The sequence below is a fragment of the Callithrix jacchus genome, chromosome X (genome assembly GCF_049354715.1).
Source record: "Callithrix jacchus isolate 240 chromosome X, calJac240_pri, whole genome shotgun sequence".
NCBI classification, from domain to species: domain Eukaryota; kingdom Metazoa; phylum Chordata; class Mammalia; order Primates; family Cebidae; genus Callithrix; species Callithrix jacchus.
Genome location: NC_133524.1, coordinates 67,823,431 through 67,845,806, shown reverse-complemented (window position 1 = coordinate 67,845,806; position 22,376 = coordinate 67,823,431). Strand labels below are relative to the sequence as shown.

Here is a 22,376-nt window from a genome sequence, read left to right as displayed (position 1 = left end):
TATCCAAAGGACTATAAATCGTTCTACTATAAGGACACATGCACACGAATGTTCATTGCAGCACTGTTTACAATAGCAAAGACCTGGAACCAACCCAAATGCCCATCAATGATAGCCTGGACTGGGAAAATGTGGCACATATACACCATGGAATATTATGCAGCAATCAGAAATGATGAGTTCGTGTTGTTTTTAGGGACATAGATGAATCTAGAGAACATCATTCTCAGCAAACTGACACAAGAACAGAAAATGAAACACCGCATATTCTCACTCATAGGCGGGTGATGAAAAATGAGAACACATGGACACAGGGAGGGGAGTACTAAACACTGGGGTCTATTGGGGGAAAAGGGGAGGGCCAGCCAAGGGGGGAAGCTGGGGAGGGATAGCCTGGGGAGAAATGCCAAATGTGGGTGAAGGGGAGAAAGGAAGCAAAACACACTGCCATATGTGTACCTATGCAAGTGTCTTGCATGTTCTGCACATGTACCCCAAAACCTAAAATGCAATAAAAAGTTTTTTAAAAAAAGTGACTACATAACTGGAAGTAAATCACCCCTCAGTAATTGCATACCATTTCACAGGTTTAAATGAAATATTGGTTGGCCGCTTATTTGTTATTTTCCTTCCTTATTCCTTTCTGTCTTCATTGTTAAGCACAATTATTGGCATAAAAGAGGTTTTCAATACCCGTTTTTAGACTGCATTCTAGCCTGGACAATAGAGCAACATTCCTGTTCTCTCTCCCTCTTTCTCTCTTTGATTCTTTTTTTTTTTCTCTTTCTTTCTTACTTTTTCTTTTTTTCTTTTTTCCAAAAAAAGCACTAAATGCATTCTGACATCATACAATAAAATTTCTTTTAAATCAAGAATTTAAAATTTCTTTTTAAAATTTTTCTTGATTTAAACTTTCTTTTAAATCAAGTCGAGACTGCTTTGCTCAGTCCAGCAAGCTTTCTCAAAAAAAAAAAAAGTGTCAAGAAGTGTCCAGTTTCTGCTTTCCTGCATACTGCTATCCAGTTTTCCCAACACCATTTATTAAACAGGGAATCCTTTTGCCATTGCTTATTTTTGTGAGGTTTGTCAAAGATCCAGTGGTTATAAACGTGTGGCATTGCCTGCAAGGCCTCTGTTCTGTTCCATTGGTCTATATCTCTTTTTTGGTACCAGTACCATTTGATTACTGTAGCTTTGTAGTATAGTTTGAAATCAGGTAGCATGATGCCTCCAGCTTTGTTCTTTTTCCTTAGGATTATCTTGGCTATGCAGGCTCTCTTCTGGTTCCATATGAGGTTTAAGGTGGCTTTTTCCAGTTCTGTGAAGAAGGTCATTTGTGGCTTGGTGAGGATAGCATTCACTCTAAATTACTTTGGGCAGTATGGCCATTTTCACAATATTGATTCTTCCTAACCATGAGCATGGAATGTTTCTCCACTTGTTTGTGTCCTCTCTTATTTCCTTGAGCAGTGGTTTGTAATTCTCCTTAAAGAGGTCCTTTACGTCCTTTGTTAGTTGTATTCCTAGGTATTTTATTCTTTTTGTAGCGATTGTGAATGGGAGTTCACTCATGATTTGGCTCTCTGTTAGTCTGTTATTGTTGTATAGAAATGCTTGTGATTTCTGCACATTGATTTTATATCCTGAGACTTTGCTGAAGTTGCTTATGAGTTTAAGGAGATTTTGGGCTGAGATGATAGGGTCTTCTAAAAATATACAATCATGTTGTCTGCAAATAGAGACAATTTGACTTCCTCTTTTCCTAATTGAATACCCTTTATTTTTTTCTAGCTTAATTGCTGGGGCTAGAACTTCCAATACTATATTGAATAGAAGTGGTGACAGAGGGCATCCTTGTCTAGTGCTGGATTTCAAAGGGAATGCTTTCAGCTTTTGCCCATTCAGTATGATATTGGCTGTAGGTTTGTCATAAATAGCTTTTATTATTTTGAGATATGTTCCTTCAATACCTAATTTATTGAGAGTTTTTAGCATAAAGAGCTGTTGAATTGTTGAAGGCCTTCTCTGCATCTATTAAGATGATCATGTGGGTTTTGTCTTTGGTTCTGTTTTTGTGATGGATTACATTTATAGACTTGCATATGTTGAACCAGGCTTGCATCCCTGGAATGAAGCCTACTTGATGGTGATGGATAAGCTTTTTGATGTGCTGTTGCAGTCGGTTTGCCCGTATTTTATTGAAGATTTTTGCATCTATGTTCATCATGGATATTTGCCTGAAGTTTTGTTTTATTTTGAGCCTCTGCCAGGTTTTGATATCAGGATGATGTTGGTCTCATAAAATGATTTGAGAAGGATTCCCTCTTTTTGTATTGTTTGCAATAGTTTCAGAATGAATGGTACCAGCTCCTCTTTGTATGTCTGGTAGAATTCAGCTGTGAACCCGTCTGGACCTGGACTTTTTTTGTTTGGTAGGCTCTTAATTTCTGCCTCAACTTCAGCCCTTGTTATTGGTCTGTTCAGGGTTTTAACTTCTTCCTGGTTTAGGCTTGGGAGGATGCAAGTGTCCAGGAATTTATCCATTTCTTCCAGGTTTACTGGAGGAAATGATTTATGTGCATAGAGTTGTTTATAGTAATCTCTGCTTGTAGTTTGTATTTCTGTGGAGTCAGTGGTGATATCCCCTTTATCATTTTTTATTGCATCTATTTGATTATTCTCCCTTTTCTTTTTTATTAATCTGGCTAATGGTCTATTTTGTTGAACTTTTCAAAAAACCAGCTCCTGGATTTATTTATTTTTTTGAAGGTTTTTTTTTTTGTCCCTGTCTCCTTCAGTTCTGCTCTGATCTTAGTTATTTCTTGTCTTCTGCTAGCTTTTGAGTTTTTTTGATCTTGCTCCTCTAGCTTTTTCCATTTTGATGATAGGGTGTCTATTTTATATTTTTTGAGACAAGGTCTCTCTCTGTCACCCAGGCTGGAGTGCAGTGGCATGATCTCAGCTCACTGCACCTTTGACCTCCCAGGCACAATCAATCCTCCCACCTCAATCTCCCAAGTAGCTGGGACCGCATGTGTGCACCACCACACCCAGCTAATTTATTTGTATATTTAGTAGAGATGGGGGTTTCACCATGTTGCCCAGGCTGGTTTCAAATTCATGGGCTCAAGTAATCTGCCCGCCTTGGCCTTTCAAAGTGCTGGGAATACAGGTGTGAGCCACCACGCCTGGCCAAAGGTTAATTTGTTGGACGTGGTGGCGCATGCCTGTAATCCCGGCTACTCAGGAGGCTGAGGCAGGAGAATTGCTCAAACTTAGGAGGCAGAGGTTGCAGTGAGCCAGGATCACATCATTGCACTCCAGCTTGGGCAACAGAACGAGACTCTGTCTCAAAAATATATATATATTATTAAGACAGAAAAATATCCTTTTATAAATTGAGTGCAGCTTAGGTATACAGTATTTATAAAGTCTACAGTAGTGTACAAGAATGTCCTACACCTTCATGTTCACTCACCACTCACTCACTGACTCACCCAGAACAACTTCTAGTCCTGCAAGTTCTATTCATGGTAAGTACCCTATACAGGCATACCATTTTTTATCTTTCATACCATATTTTTCCTCTACCATTTCTATGTTTAGATACACAAATACTTACCATTGGGTTACAGTTGCCTGCAGTATTCAGTACAGTCACATGTTGTATGGATTTGTAGCCTAGGAGCAATGGCCTTTACCATATCACCTAGGTGTGTAGGAGGCTATAACATATAAGTTTGTGTAAGGACACTCTATGATATTCACACAATGACAAAATCACCTAATGATACATTTCTCAGCTTGTGTCCCCATTGTGAAGCAAGACATGACTATCTGCAAATCATGACAGATGGTGGAACATTATAGCAGGGTGACAATCTGATACAAACTAGCACTGACTTACCAAAGCCTAGAATTCTCCTGGAGCTGTGTAATTATGGCTTGTGTGAATTTAAGTTTAAAAATAAAAACTTCAACATTGGACATTTGGATTATTTATTTTACTGTCTTCTGGGAAGAATAGGAAATTCTATTTCTAAGCCATGAGCCTCATCTGGACCTTTCAGGTGTGTTTGCTATAGTAACCAATACAAACTGAAATTAGATTGTACTATAACTCTAAGTTTATTTCCATAGTCTCTGTGTAAGGCCAAAACTTATCTGTGCATTTTGTTTTTGCCACTTTCATTCTGTCTAATATATTGCAGTTCCAATTCTTTGGCTCTTGGGTTACCTGTTAGCTTAATGTTTTTCTACTTTTCTCACGAGTTTCCTATCCATTTATTGCTCATCCCCTGAAACATGACTGGATAGTTAGCTTTTTAATCCAGTGATTAATTTAATAACCCTCTTGGTTCTTTATATTGTATATGTTGTTTTATCCTGTTTGAATGTGCTGTGCATCTCCTTTGTTTTAAATTCTTGGGAGAAAATTCTGCCTTTGTTTGATAGACTTTTTAAATGACCAGTCACTCATTCATTATTTACTAAGGAGATAACCTTTATCAAGTGCCCCCACACACTGGCAAAATGGCTATTATACAAATATAAAACCTTATGCTTGACACTATTATGCCTTAGCCTGAGCAGAGCACTCTTAAATTCACTCTCTCGTATAACCCCCAACAGCAATTCCATGAAGTAGACAATGCTGCTATTGTTACCCCTAATTTATCAATGAAGGAATTTTAAGATTCAATAAGTCAAGTTACCCATTTACCTAAGGTCATTCATGACTAATGAATGAGGGTCAGGACTAGAATTCAGGTCTTCTGAGCTTCTGCCTTAGTCAATTTGGGCTATTATAACAAAAATACTATAGAGTGCAACAGAAATTTATTTCTCACAGTTTGGGAGGCTAGAAAGTCCAAGATCAAGACACTGGCAGATTCAATGCCTGGTGAGGGTCCACTTCCCCATAGACGGTCCTTTCTGACTGTAAGCTCACATGGCAGAAGGGGTAAAGGATCTTTCTAGGGTGTCTTTTACAAGGGCACTAATCTTATTCATGAGAGCACTGCTCTTATGACCGTATCATCTCCCAACAGCCCCACCTCCTAATATAATCACCTTGGAGGTCAGGATTTTAACATATGAACTTTGAGGGGACACAAACATTCAGTCCATTGCACATCAGCTACAGGGCTGTTTCCTCTAGAAGTGCAGGGTTTTTTTTACCAGTTTTTGCTAGGAAATTTTAGCTTAAAGGAGAGGCTCAAGTTGGTATTTAGAAGCTAGTGGCAATGAAAAAGCAAGGAGATAACTCCCAGGCATAAGCAGACAAGCCTATGTATTCTATGGTAGGTCATATTCTAGATAATTTTTTTTTTTTTGAAACGGAGTTTCACTCTTGTTAAGCAGGCTGGAGTGCAATGGCGCGATCTCGGCTCACCGCAACCTCCACCTCCTGGGTTCAGGCAATTCTCCTGCCTCAGCCTCCTGAGTAGCTGGGATTACAGGCACGTGCCACCGTGCCCAGCTAAGTTTTTGTATTTTTAGTAGAGACGGGGTTTCACCATGTTGACCAGGATGGTCTCGATCTCTTGACCTTGTGATCCACCCGCCTCGGCCTCCCAAAGTTCTGGGATTACAGGCGTGAGCCACCACGTCCGGCCCTTATTCTAGATAATTTTTAAGAGGAAGTCAATTGTTCAGGTTTTTTTAAATCAAAATTTTATTTTGAAATTATTGTAGATTTATATGCTGTTGTAAGAAATAACACAGAGAGATCTCATGTACTCTTTTTTTTGTTTCTGAGACAGAGTCTCAGGCTGGAGTGCAGTGGTGCCATCTAGGCTCACTGCCACCTCTGCCTCCCAGGTTCAAGTGATTCCTATGCCTCAGCCTCCTGAGTAGCTGGAATTATAGGCTCGCACCACCACGCCTGGCCAATGTGTGTCTCTTTAGTACAGACAGGGTTTCACCATGTTTGCCAGGCTGGTCTTGAACTTCTGGCCTCAAGTGATCTACCTGCCTTGGCCTCCCAAAGTGCTTATGTACTCTTTACCCAGTTTCCCCCAACACTAACAAAACTATAGTGCAATATCACAACTAAGATGTTGGCATTATCACAATCAAGACATAGAGCAAGGATTCCTCATGTTGCCTTTTTATAACCCCCACAGTCTTCTCTCCCAGTCTCAGCTCCTCCTTAAGCCCTAATAACCACAAATCTTTTACCAGTTTCTATAATTTTGTCATTTCAAGCATGCCATATAAATGGGATCATAAAATATATAGCTTTTGAGATTTGGAATCATAGAGTACGTAACTTTTTGAGATTGGCTTTTTTTTGAGACAGGATTTTGCTCTATCACCCAGGCTAGAGTGCAGTGAGGCTGATCACAGCTCAGCCTCAGCCCCCCTGGGCTCAAATGATCCTCCCACCTCAACTCCCCAAGTAGCTGGGACCACAGGCATGCACCACCATACCCAGCAAATTTTTTAATTTTTTTATAGAGATAGGGGTCTCACCATGTTGCCCAAGTTGTTCTCAAACTCCTGGACGCAAGTGATCCTCCCACCTTGGCCTCCCAAAGTGATTTATAGGTGTGAGCTACCATGCCTGGCCAAGATTGGTTCTTTTCACTTAGCATAATTCTCTGGAGATTCATCAAATCATTGTTTGTCACAAAAGGACAAATATATCCTTCTATTTATATGAAGTACCCAAAGTGGTCAAATTCATAAAGATGGAAAGTACAGGGGCTGGGACACCTGCAGGAGAGGCTCCCCAGGAAGAACTGACTGGGTGTTCAACGGCCTCTTCTTGCAGGCTCAAGATTGGTCTTAGCTTGGAATCACTGGGCTTGGGCTTCTATTCCCCAGTCAGGGTTGTTCACTTAGTTTTACACGAGAAAATACTCAGTGTTTGAAGAATCTAGCAAAATTACTCAAACTCAGAGTTTATGGAAGGGAATAAAATAGTAAGGCATTGACGTTTTATATGTCCACCAAAAAGCAATAGTGCCTATCTCTTTAATACAATAAACATGTCATTTAATTATCTCCATAATAAAAAAAATTTAATAAACAATTTTTAAAAACAGATAAAGTGGTGGTGGCCAAGGACTTAGATACAGACCTTTTCAAGATGAAACTGTTTCTGGAGATGGATGGTAGCAATGGTTGGACAACAATGCGAATGTACTTAATGCCACTGAACAGTTCACTGAAAATGGTTAAGGTGGCTACATTTTGTGCTATATGTATTTTACCCCATTTTTTAAGTCATAGAAAAAAATCTTTGTCCAGTAGTATAACATTTCTGTCATCTCATTGTTGGCATCAATTGATTGTCTTTTTTCATTGTTTGAGATCTTCCTGGTTATTGGTATAATGAGTAAATTAGTTAAACATGGACATTTTTATATTTTGTTCTGAGACTCTGGATCACATTTAAACCTTCTGTTTTAACTGGGTTTCTGTGACACTGCTTTAGCAAGGGAGTGGGCCCAGCCTTGTTACTTCCAGGTAGAGGTAGAAACAAGCCTAAGTTTCTAACTTGGCCTCCATCATTGATACTCAAGGTAGAGGACTCCTTTTTACTACTGGTCCCTTGTCTAGAGACAGCAGACTTTTCTTGGGGGTTTTTATTCTTTTCTTTTTCCTTTTTTTTTTTTTTTTTTAATCTGTCTATTGACATCTCTGGTACCAGGTTTGGAATATATGAAGCAAAAAGAAAACCCAGAGAACTTAGCACTATGCCAATCCTTGGCTCCAAGGTCTTTCCTTTCTCTACACCTTTCAGAGATTTCTTATGTTTGTTTTATGTAAAATTTTCAGGAGTTAGTTCTGTTTACCAGGAAGAATAAGGTTATCCTATTCTGTCTCATGAAGGTGAAAATTTCTTGCTTCATTTTTAAGAATATACAAAAATTTAAATAATGGTGGGGGGAAACCTACACTTAAAGAGAAGGGACAAACCAAATCCTCATAGCTGATGTCAGAGTCACACAGTCACAAAGGCCTATTTTGTAACCAAGAAGAAGCCCAGAAGAACAGACCTCTTTCCTTTTACAAAGGAAGCTAAGGTGATTCATACTACTGAGCTACATTCTCTAAGAGTTTTCTTCTCAAAGTGTGATCAGCATCCCCTAGGAGGTTGTTAGAAGTATAGAATCTTAGGCCCCAACCCGGATTTACTAAATCAGTCTGCATTTTAACAGTAATTCCAGCCGGGCATGGTGGCTCATGCCTGTAATCCTAGCACTTTGGGAGGCTGAGGCGGGCAGATTACTTGAGATCGGGAGTTTGAAACCAGCCTGGCCATCATGGTGAAACCCCGTCTCCACTAAAATTACAAAAATTAGCTGGGCATGGTGGCAGATACCTGTAATCCCATCTACTCAGGAGGCTGAGGCAGAAGAATCCCTTGAACCCAGGAGGCAAAGGTTGTAGTGAGCCGAGATCACACCACTGCACTCCAGCCTGGGCGACAGAGTGAGACTCCATCTCAAAACAAAAACAAAAAACAATATTTCCAAGTGATTTGTATGCATATTAAGGTTTGAGAAGGTCATTTATCAGTATCATTTGTCTCTTGTGTGGCCTTCTAGTTCAATTTCATCTCAGTTCCTTCTTCCAATCTTATATAAGTTCATTAATTAGGCGATTGGGGTCTAATAGAAATATACGGTAAAGCTTTATTCAATGACTGAGAAAATTTAAAACTGGAAACTAATGATCTTTGCAGTTACCTAATTTAAGCTCATTATTTTGCAAATTGAGGCATCAAAAGGTTAAATATCTTATGCAAGGTCATACCACCAAATACTGGCAAAGCTGAAAATTTTACCCCATGCTCTTTCTTCATAGGACAATGGTCCTTGAGTTTTCTTTCATCTATTTTTTTAAGAAATTTTTTTTAATTGAGAGGAGGTTTTGCTATGTTACCCAGGCTGGCTCAAACTCCTGGGCTCAAGCATTCCTCCTGCCATGTCCTCTCAAAGTGCTGGGATTATGGATGTGAGCCCCTGCACCCAGCCTTCTTTCATCGAAGTCTTCCTTCTTCCAAACCCCACATCTCTCTGAGACTGGAATTGAGGTTCATACAAAGGCATCTTTGAGTCAGACTTTGATATTGTGTCTCTCCTACAGCTTTATAGTTTCCTAATTGGTCTCTGGCTCTTCTTTTCTCCAGTTTTTCCTGTGCATCCCTATCAAAATCTATCTCCCTAAAACTATGTCACTCCCTTTCCCCCAAATATTTTAACAACTCTGTATTTTCCAAATTTTTACCTAGACCCTTAAGGCTGTCCATCCATAGCCTCATCCAACCCCAAAAACAAGACAGAGTTTTTCCCAGGCAATAGTCAATATTCTCTTTAAAATCAACTTTTACCTCTCTCTCCCTTCTTCTTAGAACAAAGCAGAATCTTTCCTGAAGAAAACATGTCCCTCACTACCAATTTTTATGGAAGTCTCATCTTCTCCAACTCCCTTTTTCTCAGCAAAAGGGACTAAATTACCTGGATCTTTGCTCCATGGTGGCACTTAGTACTATTTACATACCACCTTCCTTCTCTTCTCTTCACTTAAAACCTGTATCTCTTAATCACCAATGTTGTCATTAACTGGCACTTCCTGGACCCACCTTTTCCTTCCTTGGTAACTTCATTGTTATTTATTATCCTAAGTGACTTTGGCATCCATGTTAGCAATTCTTGTACCTCACAGTTTCATTTTTTTACCCTTTAGCCGCTGTCTACATCACATATAAACCACCCACTGTGGCACTGCTCCACCTTCAAGATTGCTAGCTAATGCAACACTTTTGTATTGAGTAGAATCTCCTTTACTTCCCCATCTATTCTGTTCTCACTTGAACTTTAAGTCACTAGTCTCTTCCCACTCTAGTATAGTCCAGTCTAACTACCTTTGTTTCTCTTTTATTTCTTTGCTTCTTCCCTCCCTCATTCCCTCCCTCCCTCCTTCCTTTCCTTCCTTTCCTTCCTTCCCTTCCTTCCCTTCCTTCCCTTCCTTCCCTTCCTTCCTTCTTTCCTTTCCTTCCCTCTCTTTCCTTACTTCTCTCTTACTCTCTTCTTTTGATTATGCCTGCTGTTTCATTTTTTTCCAAACCTGGTACCTTGCCACCATCAGTTCTTCTGCTCCTGATCTTGAGCAGCAGAATCACTAAAGAAAGGCACAGACCATCTAGATTTGGCCCAGTATAGATTCATGCTGTTAAGCTTTCAGTGGGTTCTCATTGCTGCTCAGAAATACTTTTATTCCTGTCAACTTTTTGACAAACTTAAGTGGCTGCTTCATACCTTTTCTAACCTTATGAAAACTTAGACCTACCTCTTTCTCTATTAGATGATCTCATCATATCATTCCAACTGAGAAGATCAAGGGCATAACATATGAGATCCCTCATTGGCCCATGTCTCAACCATAACATTCTACCACTATACCTATCTACTCACCTTTCCCCTTTTCCCAAAAGAAATTTTCTCAACCTTGCACTGTCAGTTCAATCCCCTTCTACTTCCTGAGGCATTTTATTTTTGTCCATCATTTTTACTCTCTGTTTACAGATCGTTCCATTCTGCTCTCAAGAATGTATAAGTCTCAAACAAATGGAAGTATATACCATGTTCTTGGACAGGAAAGCCTTAACAGTATAGTCAGTTTCCCTAGATTCAGTACAATAAATTCAATCAAAATTAAAATCTCAGTAGGATTTTTAATGAAACTTGATAAGGCGATTCTAAAATTCTTCCCTAAAAGGAAATGAACCAAAACATTTTTTGCAAAAGAACAAGGAAGGACTTGCCCCGTCATATACTTTTAAAACTATAAAATGATATTAATTTTAAAAGTATGGCATTAGTTCAAAAATTTACAAATACATTAATAGAATAGCACCAAGCCCAGAAGAAGATCCACATATCTATGAGAATTTTGTATGCAACAGAGGAAGTGTATCACATCACTGAGGGACAGATGGTTTAACTTTTTAAATTGTCCCAATACCGTTTTACCAATTGTTTCATCTGTGGAACAATTGGTAAAACGGTATTGGGACAATTTTAAAAGTTTAAAAATCATTATCTTTAAACTGAGGGGCATTATAGCATAGTGGTTAAGAGAACAGACTTTGGAGCCACATAGCCAGTTCAAATAAATTCTGGCTACACCATTTATTAGCTGTATAATTTTAGTCTTATTGATTAATTCTTTATACCTCTGTATCCTCATCTGTAAAATAACTATAATAGTAATCTCAGCACTTTGGGAGGCGAAGGCAGGAGTTTGTTTGTTCTAGCTTGAGGCCAGGAGTTCAAGACCAGCCTGGCCAACATAGTGAGACCTTGTCTCTGTGAAAAATAAAAATAAAAGCTAAAAAAAATAGCGCTTACCTTACAGTATTATTAGTATGAAATAAGTTAACATATATAAAGTACTTACAGCAGCACATAGTGCGATATAAGTGATAGTATTATTTTTTACCTTATACCATGCACAAAAATAAAGTCCAAAAGGAAGAAATAAAGAAACTCCAGACAGATTAAAGAGCTAGACATAAAATCAAAGCTATAAAAGCATTAGGAAAAAATAGAGGAAAGCGTTTTTTAAAATCATGGAATAGAGAAGATCCACTCAGAAGCTGTACAAGAAACAAATGTATTTGGTTACATAAATTAATAAATAACACAAGATACCACAAAACATTTTAGACCAGGTGCACTGGTTCATGCATGTAATCCCAGCACTTTTGGAGGCCAAGGTGGAAGGTTCGCCTGAAGCCAGACATTTGAGAGCAGCTTGGGCAACAAAGTGACACTCTGTCTTTGTGGGAAAAAAAAAAAAAAGTAAGTTTTTTTTTTCTTTTTTTGAGGCAGAGTTTTACTCTTGTTGCCCAGGCTGAGGTGCAATGGCACTATCTCGACTCACCACAATCTCCACCTCCTGGGTTCAAGCGATTCTCCTTCCTCAGCCTCCCAAGTAGCTGGGATTACAGGCAGGTGCCACCACACCCAGCTACTATTGTATTTTTAGTAGAGGCAGAGTTTCTCCATGTTGGTCAGGCTGGTCTTGAACTCCTGACCTCAGGTGATCCCCCTGCCTCAGCCTCCCAAAGTTCTGGGATTACAGGCATGAGCCGCCACACCTGGCCAAAAAATGTAAGTTTTGTGGGTTTTTTTGAAATGGAGTCTCACTTTGTCACCCAGGCTGGAGTGCAATGGCATGATGATGGCTCACTGCAGCCTTGACCTCCTGGGCTCAGGAGATCTGCTCACCTCTGCCTCGCAAGTAGCTGAGACAACAGGCTCATGACACTATACCCAGCTAATTTTTTGTATTTTTGGTAGAGAGGTGGTTTCACCATGTTTCCAAGGCTGGTCTCAACCTTATGAGCTCAAGCAGTTTGCCCTCTGTGGCCTCCCAAAGTGCTGGGATTATAGGCATGAGGCACCACACCCAGGCCGATATGTATTTTATACTTTGAGTTATAATACAATATTACTTTATTATTGTTCATATTGTTTGTTCTAACTATGAAAAAGTCTGGCAACTTCCCAGAAGGTTAAACATAGTTACCCTATGACCCAGAAATTTCACTGGTAGGTGTATACCAAGAGAAATGAAAATATGTGTCAAAAGACTCATACACAAATGTTCATAGCAAAGTTATTCATATAGCCCAAAATGGAAACAACCCTAATGCCTGTCAACCGATGAATGGGTAAACAAAATGTGGTATTTCCATTCAATGGAATATTATTTGGCCATTAAAAGGAATGAAGTACTGACACATACTATAACATGGTTAAACCTTGAAAACATGGTGAGTGAAAGATGCCAGTCACAAGGGCCCACATACTGCTGATCCCATGTATCTTAAACGTTTGAAAAGGCCACTCTATAAGAGACAGAAATGAGAGCAGTGGTTGCCCAGGGCTTAGTGAGGTGGGGGGCAGGTATTGGGAGGAAATGGAAGGATTGGCTGGGGGCAGTGGGAATGTGGAGCTAACGGGCATGGACTTTCCTTTGGAGGGATGAAAATATTCCGTAATTGATTATTGTCATGGTGGCAGAACTCAGTGAATACTGTGAATATGCTACAAACTACTGCATTGTACACTTTTAGTAAGCTATAGTATTTGAATTGTATCTTAATAAATCTGATGCACATAACATTTACTTTGGTAATCTAAGGATACCCAAAAAAGACAGGCATTTGTGCTCCAGAGTACCTGCAATTCAGTTAGAGATCTGTGTGGCTGCCATATGTATTAAGATGTTGAGGACAGAGAAAACTGGTTTCAAATATGAGCCCCCCAAAACCATCAGAGCAATCACCTCAGTTTGCTGGCATTGATTTGTATTACATGTAGGCAAGTCCATGTGGCTTCAAGGTCAGTAGCTGTGTGGATGCATTTCTTTATTGAAGATTAATGATTTTCATAAGCAATGCTGGGCATGAAAGCAACTAATGCAAATTAAAGCTCAAGTGTTCCCTAACTCATTGAATGGTGCGTCATTCTTCTAGTTGCCAAGCCAGACATCTAGGAGTTATCCTCAGCACCTCCCTCACTCCCACTTCTAATCTATCACCAAGTACTATCAATTTGACCTCCCAAGTGTCTCTCAAATTCATCTACTTCCTCCTATCTTTCACCGTCAATAACTTAGTGAACTCAGGAATCTTTTAACTGGTCTCGCATCTACTCTTACTTCCTTCTTTCCTTTATTTGCCCAGCAACCAAGGTGATCTTTTATGTTTTTTAGTATTCGTGACCTTTTGAAATCCTCTTTAGTAGTTTCCCATTGCTCTTAAAGACCAAACTCCTGAATATGGTCTACAAGGCCCTGCTAACCTATCTGTCCTCATCTCGAGCCACTCTTTCCCTCACACTCTGCACTGTCAGCCACACTTTACGAGACCACAAATTACCATATCTTCTAGGCAGGTATGATGGTCTCTTTTCCCTGGCCTTCATTATTGACCACTACCTCCTTATTGAAATTCTCTTCCTTTGTCCTTTATTTTCTTGCCACTCCTCTGCATTCTTTTCCCTCTTACCACCCAACTGTGAACATTTCCAATATTCTCTGCTCTTTGCTATTGTGTTCCATACTCTGTCCTTTAAGTGAATTAATACACTTTATTACCTGAGTTCCAGTCTATATCTGCAACAGCCTGCTTACCTCCAGAGCTACCTCAAGCCAACATGTTTAAAATAGAACTTATTGTTACCTTTATTCCTTATCCCCAGAAATTTTTCTTTCAATGATACCAGCATTCTTTCAGCCATTCAAACTACATACCTTAGAGCCATTTTCACTTGACCTTTCATTCCCCATATCAAATCAGTTACCAAGTTCTATTGATTCTTTCTTCAAATGATTGTTACATCTTTCCATCTCCATTGTTACTATTTTCATTCTGACCCTCATCACTTCATTCTTAGACTCACACAACTCCCTTTAAGCAAGTCTCCCTGTCTGTGTTTTCCCACACTCATGTCTGTTCTAAACACCACTGGCATTTCTATCTCATTAAAACTACTTTTATCGTATCACTCTCCTTCTCCAAAAGTTTCATTGCCTTCCCATTGCCAGGAGGATAAATTTCAAAATCTGAAGCCTATAATGCAAAAACCCTTAACACTCCAGCTCACAAGATGTTAGCAAACATTCCACATACCCTGGATTAGACAAAGTTCCACGGTTTCTTTACTGTAAAACTTCCTTAAACTTTCAGTGAACTAATGTACATTATAATGCTCCAAAAGGGTGATAAATAGAATGCAGCATTTCCAAAATGTATTTGACTAAAGAACTCTATTTTCATAGACCATCTGTTAACATTTCTCATGACACTAGTGTTCTAAGGGAGAATATTGAGGAAAGGCTCAGGAAGCCCCATCCTACATTTCCAGTCTTATTTCCCATTAACTCCTCTACATAAATTGCTTAGGCCAAACAACTCTTGGTCTTCCTAAGACGTGCTTGTTCTCAAGTACAATCCAAGTCTTCATTTATTCTGTTCTACCCATGTGGAATGCCCTTCTCTTTCTCTGAATATCTATATTTTTCTTTTTATTGAGATTTAGTTCATATATCATAAAACTCACCTCTTTAAGGTATACAGCTCAGTGGGTTTTAGTATATTTACAAGATTGTGCAACCATCACCATTATTTAATTCTAGAACATTTTCATCATCCCCAAAAGAAACTCTATACCCATTAGCAGTCCCTCCCCATACCTCCCTTCCCCAGCCCCTGGCAACCACAAATCTCCTTTCTGTCTCTATGGCTTTGCCTATTCTGGACATTTCATATAATCTCTGTATATGTAGATCGTACTCATCTACCCTAAGATCATGTATGTTTGTTCAGTCATTTTTTTTCATTCATAACATTAAGATCACAACACTCATACCCTGTATCAGACACTGGCCAAGCTGTGAACATACAAAGGCAAATGCCATTTTACCTTCAAGGGGCTCCCTGCCTAGTCGGGGAGACAGGCAGTAGAGTGTTCAAAGTACTATTATGGTGCTGTGAACAAATTGCCAGAGGGGCCAAGAGGTTTGAGCAAGAAATTATAGAGAGCCAGGGAAATCCTCACTGAGGAGGTGGCATCTGACTGGATATTGATTCATTTGTTCGTTCATTCATTGATTCAGCAAACATCTGTTGTACTTCTCTTATGTTCCAGGCACGGTGCTGGACTCTGAAGATATAAAAATGCACAAGAAAAGTTCCCTGTACCTCAAGGAACTCAGTAGTCTGGAGGAGATAAATATATAGCATTTCAAAACAGTATGATATAAGTTATATAGAGGAAGGGAAGGCTCACTGTGGGAACAGAGAGCTAAGTCTGCTTGTGAATTTGAAGAAAAAGTAGAAGTCTGTGAAGTGGACAAGGATGAGGGGTAGTGTTTCAGGCAGAGACTAGACCGCCTCTGACTGTGATATCCTAGTGCCCATTTCTTTTCCTGAACAAGACCACCTAATGTTTGTGTCTCTTAATCACAAAACTTGTGAAGTCATCTTTATATGTGGATGCCTCGTGTCCGCAAAAGCATTACACAACCTTTAGGGTAAAAGTTTTGTCTTTTCCCTCTTAGTGCCCTCATTATCACAGTGTTTTATGTATGGTAATTTCTTTTTGGATCCAAATGAATGAAAGGATGACAGCTGAGACAGCATCCTCCACACTCGAAAAAGCTGCTGCCCAATGTGTCTCCTATCACATTTCTCCCTTCTGGGGCTTTAACATGAACGCTTTGTGTTCCATCTCCTATACAAGAATGGAGAAAGTAGGACTGATACTTTTCACTATTGCAAAGTATTGTGAAGAAGCGAATATAGTCTTGTGATTAGTCATGTTAAAGATCACTGATAAGGCTAAGGGACCATCTTAGAAATGTGTGCTGTGTTCATAGCGAGGGAGATATTGTTAACTCTGAAGATGAATATAATTTCTCCTCCAAATATGGACTAATTCTGGTGACAGAAATTAAGAAATTCAATAAAACTGCTTCTTGACAACCTTCTCTAAAAAGTAGAGGTAGATATCAAGGAGGTAATTGACTGAAGACAGAATCAAGGGAAGCCCCAGACAGGACACAGGTTTTTCTCCTGCTTCAGGGAGACTAGGAATCTGTCTTTCTAATTCTTTCCTTCAGTCAGAGGGGACCTAGGTTTATGTCTCTTCATGAGATCTTGCTATGGAACATTCTGCAGCTGACAAATCTTCAAGGTGCTCTCCTCCTATGCTTTCTAGGAGGACAGATCTTCCTAAATGTCAGCAGAGCTCACATTGTTTAGTAATAATGGGACATAGTGTGGATACAGGCAGTGCTACAATGAACTGTGACAGTAATAACTGCAAAATTTCTGTCCTTGGATTTCAGAAAGACTACCCAGAAGTGGAGATTCTCTGGCTGATGATCAAGTCCTGGAATACTGGAATACTTATGTTTAGCAAGAGCAAGTATGTATCTGCTGAAAAGTGGTGTGGACTGGCCTTGCGTTTTCTTGACCACCTTACCTCCTTCAAGGGAAACTATGAAACTCAGGTGAGGAGGGAGAGGGCTAGGGTGGATGACATGACCTGGGGGCAAGAGGTTACTACTGGGCTCTCCAAGAGGACTCAACCCCATCCTCTTTGGCTAGGAGCAAAAACCAAGAAGGACAGAGTACAGGGGGAAACGTAAGGATAGCAAATGGAATCTAATTAAGAGGAATGCCAAGAGTGAGCTCTGGAAAGATTCATCACTGTCAGTCCCAGTGCATGTGGAGAAGGACTGGCCTCTGCTCAAAACAATGACTGTTGGAAAGGTGTTTTTTCCAGGAACTATATTCTCAGTTGCAGATTTCTGGGCCATTGGCTAACCAGGATAGGTTTGGTGGAGAAAAAGCCTTGCTACAAAATAAGCAAAGGACCCTTCATATTTAAGTATCTTCTCCCTTATAATAGAGGATTCCTTGTCCTCAAGGCTAATTTTTCCTCAGGAGAGGACTGTATGTTCTCCCCAAATCTGAGATCCCTTAGATCTCTGAAGGTAAGGGTTAGACTTTCCTGCCATCACCATGGGTCTTGGAAGCTTTCCCCCATTTCCTTTTCCCCTCCAGAAATCTATTTGTTGTTCTCTTTTCCAGATGAATATGCTATATAGTCAGCTTGTGGAGGCACTGAATAGCAACAAGGGCCCAGTGTTTCATGAACATGGCTACTGGAGCAAGACAGATTAGGCGAGCTCACAGCCACATGAAGTATATTGTTCTGAGATGCTGACTATTTAAATTTTTGCCAGAGTTTCTCTTGAACTTTTGTTTCTGTTTTCTCAGACCCTGTTTGCATGTTGTTGAATAAAGTTTAAATGAAGCATACTGAATTTACCTTGGTGACCAGCTCATTTCTGGGGCACAAATGAATTTTCCAAAGTGCTAAGGATGATAGCGAAATAGACCATGTGAGAGCAAGATGGTTTATACTCCATGTGAACAAAAGAGAATGTTCATCTCAGTCCAACACAGGATCATTTTATTCCCAAAGTGCTCAAATTCCCAATCCTTGAAAATAAAGAATCCTAGACTCTTCTTTGGAAAGTCCTTAGTGGTCACCAGGGCCAGCATTTATCTGATTCATGAAATCTCTAACATCCTTGAGAATTCATTGCCCAGTTTCTAATAGAACTTATCCCAGGCCAGGCATGGTGGCTCATGCCAGTAATCCTAGTGCTTTGGGAGGCCAAGGTGGGCAGATCACTTGAGGCCAGGGGTTAAAGACCAGCCTGGCCAACATAGCAAAAACCCCATCTCTACTAAAAATACAAAAAAAAAATAGCTAGGCCTGGCAGTGCGTGCCTATAGTCCTAGCTACTAAGTTGCAGTGAGCTGAGATCGAGCCCCACTATACTCCAGCCTAGGGGACAGAGCAAGACTCCATCTCAAAAAAAAAACAAGAACTTACCCATGATGGGGAACTCCTGAGATAGCTTAACCCACCTATTTTTGCTCTCTAATTGGTAAAAAGTCCTTCCTTCCTCATGCTAAACAGAAGTCTGTCTCCCCGTAACAAATCTGCTTCCTGTGCCACAGATGCCCCTTGGAGATATCTCTGAAGACAGAAGCCAGGCCCATCTCTGTCCTCCAGGCTTTTTCTCCTTCAGGGTAAACATCCTCAGACCCCTTAGTTGTTCCTCATGTGATCTGGTCTCCTCACCTTCCAAAAGCCAAGTACCGTGTTCCAGTGAGGTCTGACCCATACAGTTGAGCAGCCTCTTTCTGGCTAGAGTGGCATTAATGTACCATAAGATTACACTACCTTTTTCTGCCAGTTGATTTGTATTAACATTGAAAAATTTTTGATTTTGATATAGTTTCAGACTTAAGAAAAGTTGTAAGCAAGTACAAAGAATTGACATACACCCTTTATCCAGCTTCCCTGTTTATTTTTCTGCCACATTGCCTTCCTGTCACTCTCTGTTTGTTTCTGAACCAGTTGAGATTAATTTGCAGATATCCTGCCCAATTTCCACTTAATGCCTCAGTGAGTATTTCATAAAAAAAGGGTTACTCTCCTACATAACGGCAGTACAACCATCAAAATTAGGAAATTAACAACGATTCAATTCTACCATCTAATCCACAGACCCCATTCAAATTTCATTGATTATCCTAGTAAAGTCCTTCCTAAGTTCAGGATCATAAGCTGTATTTAGTTGTCATGTCTCTGCCATCTGCAAACTGAAATGCTTCCTCTATCTTTCCTTATTTTTTATGACCTTGACATTTTTGAAGAGTACAGGCCTTTGTACCATGCAATCAGTTTAGGTGGATCAGATGTTTTCCAATGATTACATTCAGTTTATGTATTTTTGGGAGGCATACCACAAAAAATGATGTGTTCTCAGCCGTCATCCCAGCAAGCCCACAATGTCAATTTGCCCTGTTCTAACTAAAGTCAAGAAGGTATCTGCCAGGTCTCTCCAATGTAAAGTTAATCGACAAACATTTTGTACTTAGTGGTTAATAATCATGAAGTACTTGGAGGAAGATAGTTTGAGAGTAAGTAAATATGTTCCTCATTACACTTTCGCCGCTAATTTTAGCACCCATTAGTGATTCTTGCCTGAACACTTGTACTGTGATGGTTGCTAAATGTTGATTTTTCTGCTTCCATCACTTCCTCATTTATTAGTTGGCATTGGTAAAGTAGAGGTTTTTCTTTCCCATTTATTGATTCATATTTTTAAAATACATTTTAGTACAAACTAATGGATTTCTATTTTATTCAATGGTTATGTCACTATTATCATTATTTATTTTGCTGCCCAAAACTGGGTCCTACCCCCATTTGACATGTCCCCATCATTCTTGCAGCACTTCCTTATTTTGTGACACAGTAAGATGTTCCAGGGCTCATCTTGTACTTTCCCTGTGCCAGACCCATAATTAGTCATTTGTCCAAGGAGCCCTGTTGCCTTAGAACAGCGGGATAGTGTCCATGATCTGGGTCCTAGAGGTGTACTCATTGTTACGTGGGTGACATTATTTTTAGGTCCTCTCAGTGGACAGAACTGGGAAATAAATGTGTGTATGTGTATATACACATAGATGAATGTATACATATACATGCACACACACACACACACACACACACGTAGGAAATCGTGAGTTAATACTGATAGCTCCATTTTCAATCCAACATCAGTGGGTTTATTCTTGCTTTCTCCCCTTGCCCTATTTGTAACTTTTTCAACATTGAGAAGGCTGGCTGATTAACCTCCAATATTCACTTACTGGCTCATTCTCTCTGTGTGATCCCAATCTCCCAGTCGTGGGCTGTCTACCCAGCCCTAACCCCACCAACGTGACCAAGATGCTGCCACTTTGGCCCAAGCTGCAGTGAACGCTCTGGCCAACTTCTCAAGGGAGCCTCTAGCCTAGAGAGCAAGCAAGCTCAGTCCCTAGCTGAACCCACAACCAGGCCCTGACCCTGACTCCAGCCCTGCAAAGGAGAAGGGAAAGGAACCACATGACATTGCAGCAGGCCCTTTATGTTGACTCACCGGGCTTACTGTTTGCTCTTCCCTGCCTTCACCTTAGCTTGCTTCTGCTTACCTTTGAGAAGCCAGCTCGTGTGTCAGTTCCTCAGAAAAACTTTACCTGACTAGGTCAGGTTCTCTTATTCTATACTTTCAGCATCATTTTATTCTTCACAGCTTAAAAGAAATACATTTCTTTTAAGAATAGAAATGTTCGAGTTCGATCGGTAGCGGGAGCGGAGAGGGGACCCCAGAGAGCCCTGAGCAGCCCCACCGCCGCCGCCAGCCTAGTTACCATCACATCCCGGGAGGAGCCGTAGCTGCCGCAGCCGGCCCCAGTCACCATCACCGCAACCATGAGCAGCGAGGCCGAGACCCAGCAACCTCCCGCTGCCCCCGCCCTCAGCGCCGCAGACACCAAGCCCGGCAATACAGGCAGCGGCGCAGGGAGCGGTGGCCCGGGCAGCCTCACATCTGCGGCGCCTGCCGGCGGGGACAAGAAGGTCATCGCAAGGAAGGTTTTGGGAACAGTAAAATGGTTCAATGTAAGGAACGGATATGGTTTCATCAACAGGAATGACACCAAGGAAGATGTATTTGTACACCAGACTGCCATAAAGAAGAATAACCCCAGGGAGTACCTTCGCAGTGTAGGAGATGGAGAGACTGTGGAGTTTGATGTTGTGAAGGAGAAAAGGGTGCGGAGGCAGCAAATGTTACAGGTCCTGGTGGCGTTCCAGTTCAAGGCAGTAAATATGCAGCAGACCGTAACCATTATAGACGCTATCCACGTCGTAGGGGTCCTCCACGCAATTACCAGCAAAATTACCAGAATAGTGAGAGTGGGGAAAAGAACAAGGGATCAGAGAGTGCTCCCGAAGGCCAGGCCCAACAACGCCGGCCCTACGGCAGGCGAAGGTTCCCACCTTACTACATGCGGAGACCCTATGGGCGTCGACCACAATATTCCAACCCTCCTGTGCAGGGAGGAGTGATGGAGGGTGCTGACAACCAGGGTGCAGGAGAACAAGGTAGACCATTGAGGCAGAATATGTATCGGGGATATAGACCACGATTCCGCAGGGGCCCTCCTCGCCAAAGACAGCCTAGAGAGGATGGCAATGAAGAGGATAAAGAAAATCAAGGAGATGAGACCCAAGGTCAGCAGCCACCTCAACGTCGTACCGCCGCAACTTCAATTACAGAGGCAGACGCCCAGAAAACCCTAAACCACAAGATGGCAAAGAGACAAAAGCAGCCGATCCACCAGCTGAGAATTCGTCCCCTCCCGAGGCTGAGCAGGGCGGGGCTGAGTAAATGCCGGCTTACCATCTCTACCATCATCTGGTTTAGTCATCCAACAAGAAGAAATAAGAAATTCCAGCAGTAAGAAATGAACAGAAGATTGGAGCTGAAGACCTTAAGTGCTTGCTTTTGCGCATTGACCAGATAAATAGAACTATCTGCATTATCTATGCAGCATGGGGTTTTTATTATTTTTACCTAAAGATGTCTCTTTTTGGTAATAATAAACGTGTTTTTTAAAAAAGCCTGGTTTTGACCGGGCGCGGTGGCTCAAGCCTGTAATCCCAGCACTTTGGGAGACCAAGACGGGTGGATCACGAGGTCAAGAGATCGAGACCATCTTGGTCAACATGGTGAAACCCCGTCTCTACTAAAAATACAAAAAATTAGCTGGGCATGGTGGTGCGTGCCTGTAATCCCAGCTACTCGGGAGGCTGAGGCAGGAGAATTGCCAGGAGGCGGAGGTTGCGGTGAGCTGAGATCGCGCCATTGCTCTCCAGCCTGGGTAACAAGAGCGAAACTCCGTCTCAAAAAAAAATAAAAAAAGCCTGGTT

General features: G+C 40.9%; 2 protein-coding genes across 3 annotated transcripts in view; both read left to right on the top strand.

Annotated features, from left to right (window-relative positions):
- Positions 1-17,862, top strand: part of TEX11 (testis expressed 11) — a 359,673-nt gene extending 341,811 nt beyond the window's left edge. For both annotated transcript variants that reach the window (XM_035288474.3, XM_078362393.1), the window contains exons 29-30: positions 16,879-17,043; positions 17,627-17,862. In XM_035288474.3, the coding sequence (XP_035144365.3) occupies positions 16,879-17,043; positions 17,627-17,719 (258 nt within the window). In that variant the 3' untranslated portion in view covers positions 17,720-17,862. The remainder of the gene's footprint in view (positions 1-16,878; positions 17,044-17,626) is intronic.
- A 2,872-nt stretch (positions 17,863-20,734) lies between these two features.
- Positions 20,735-21,895, top strand: LOC100413674 (Y-box-binding protein 1-like). Its single transcript, XM_078363905.1, is given in 3 exon segments — positions 20,735-21,198; positions 21,201-21,695; positions 21,698-21,895. Coding segments are annotated over 3 exon segments (957 nt in total). The 5' UTR covers positions 20,735-20,873; the 3' UTR covers positions 21,835-21,895.
- Positions 21,896-22,376: the final 481 nt, after the last annotated feature.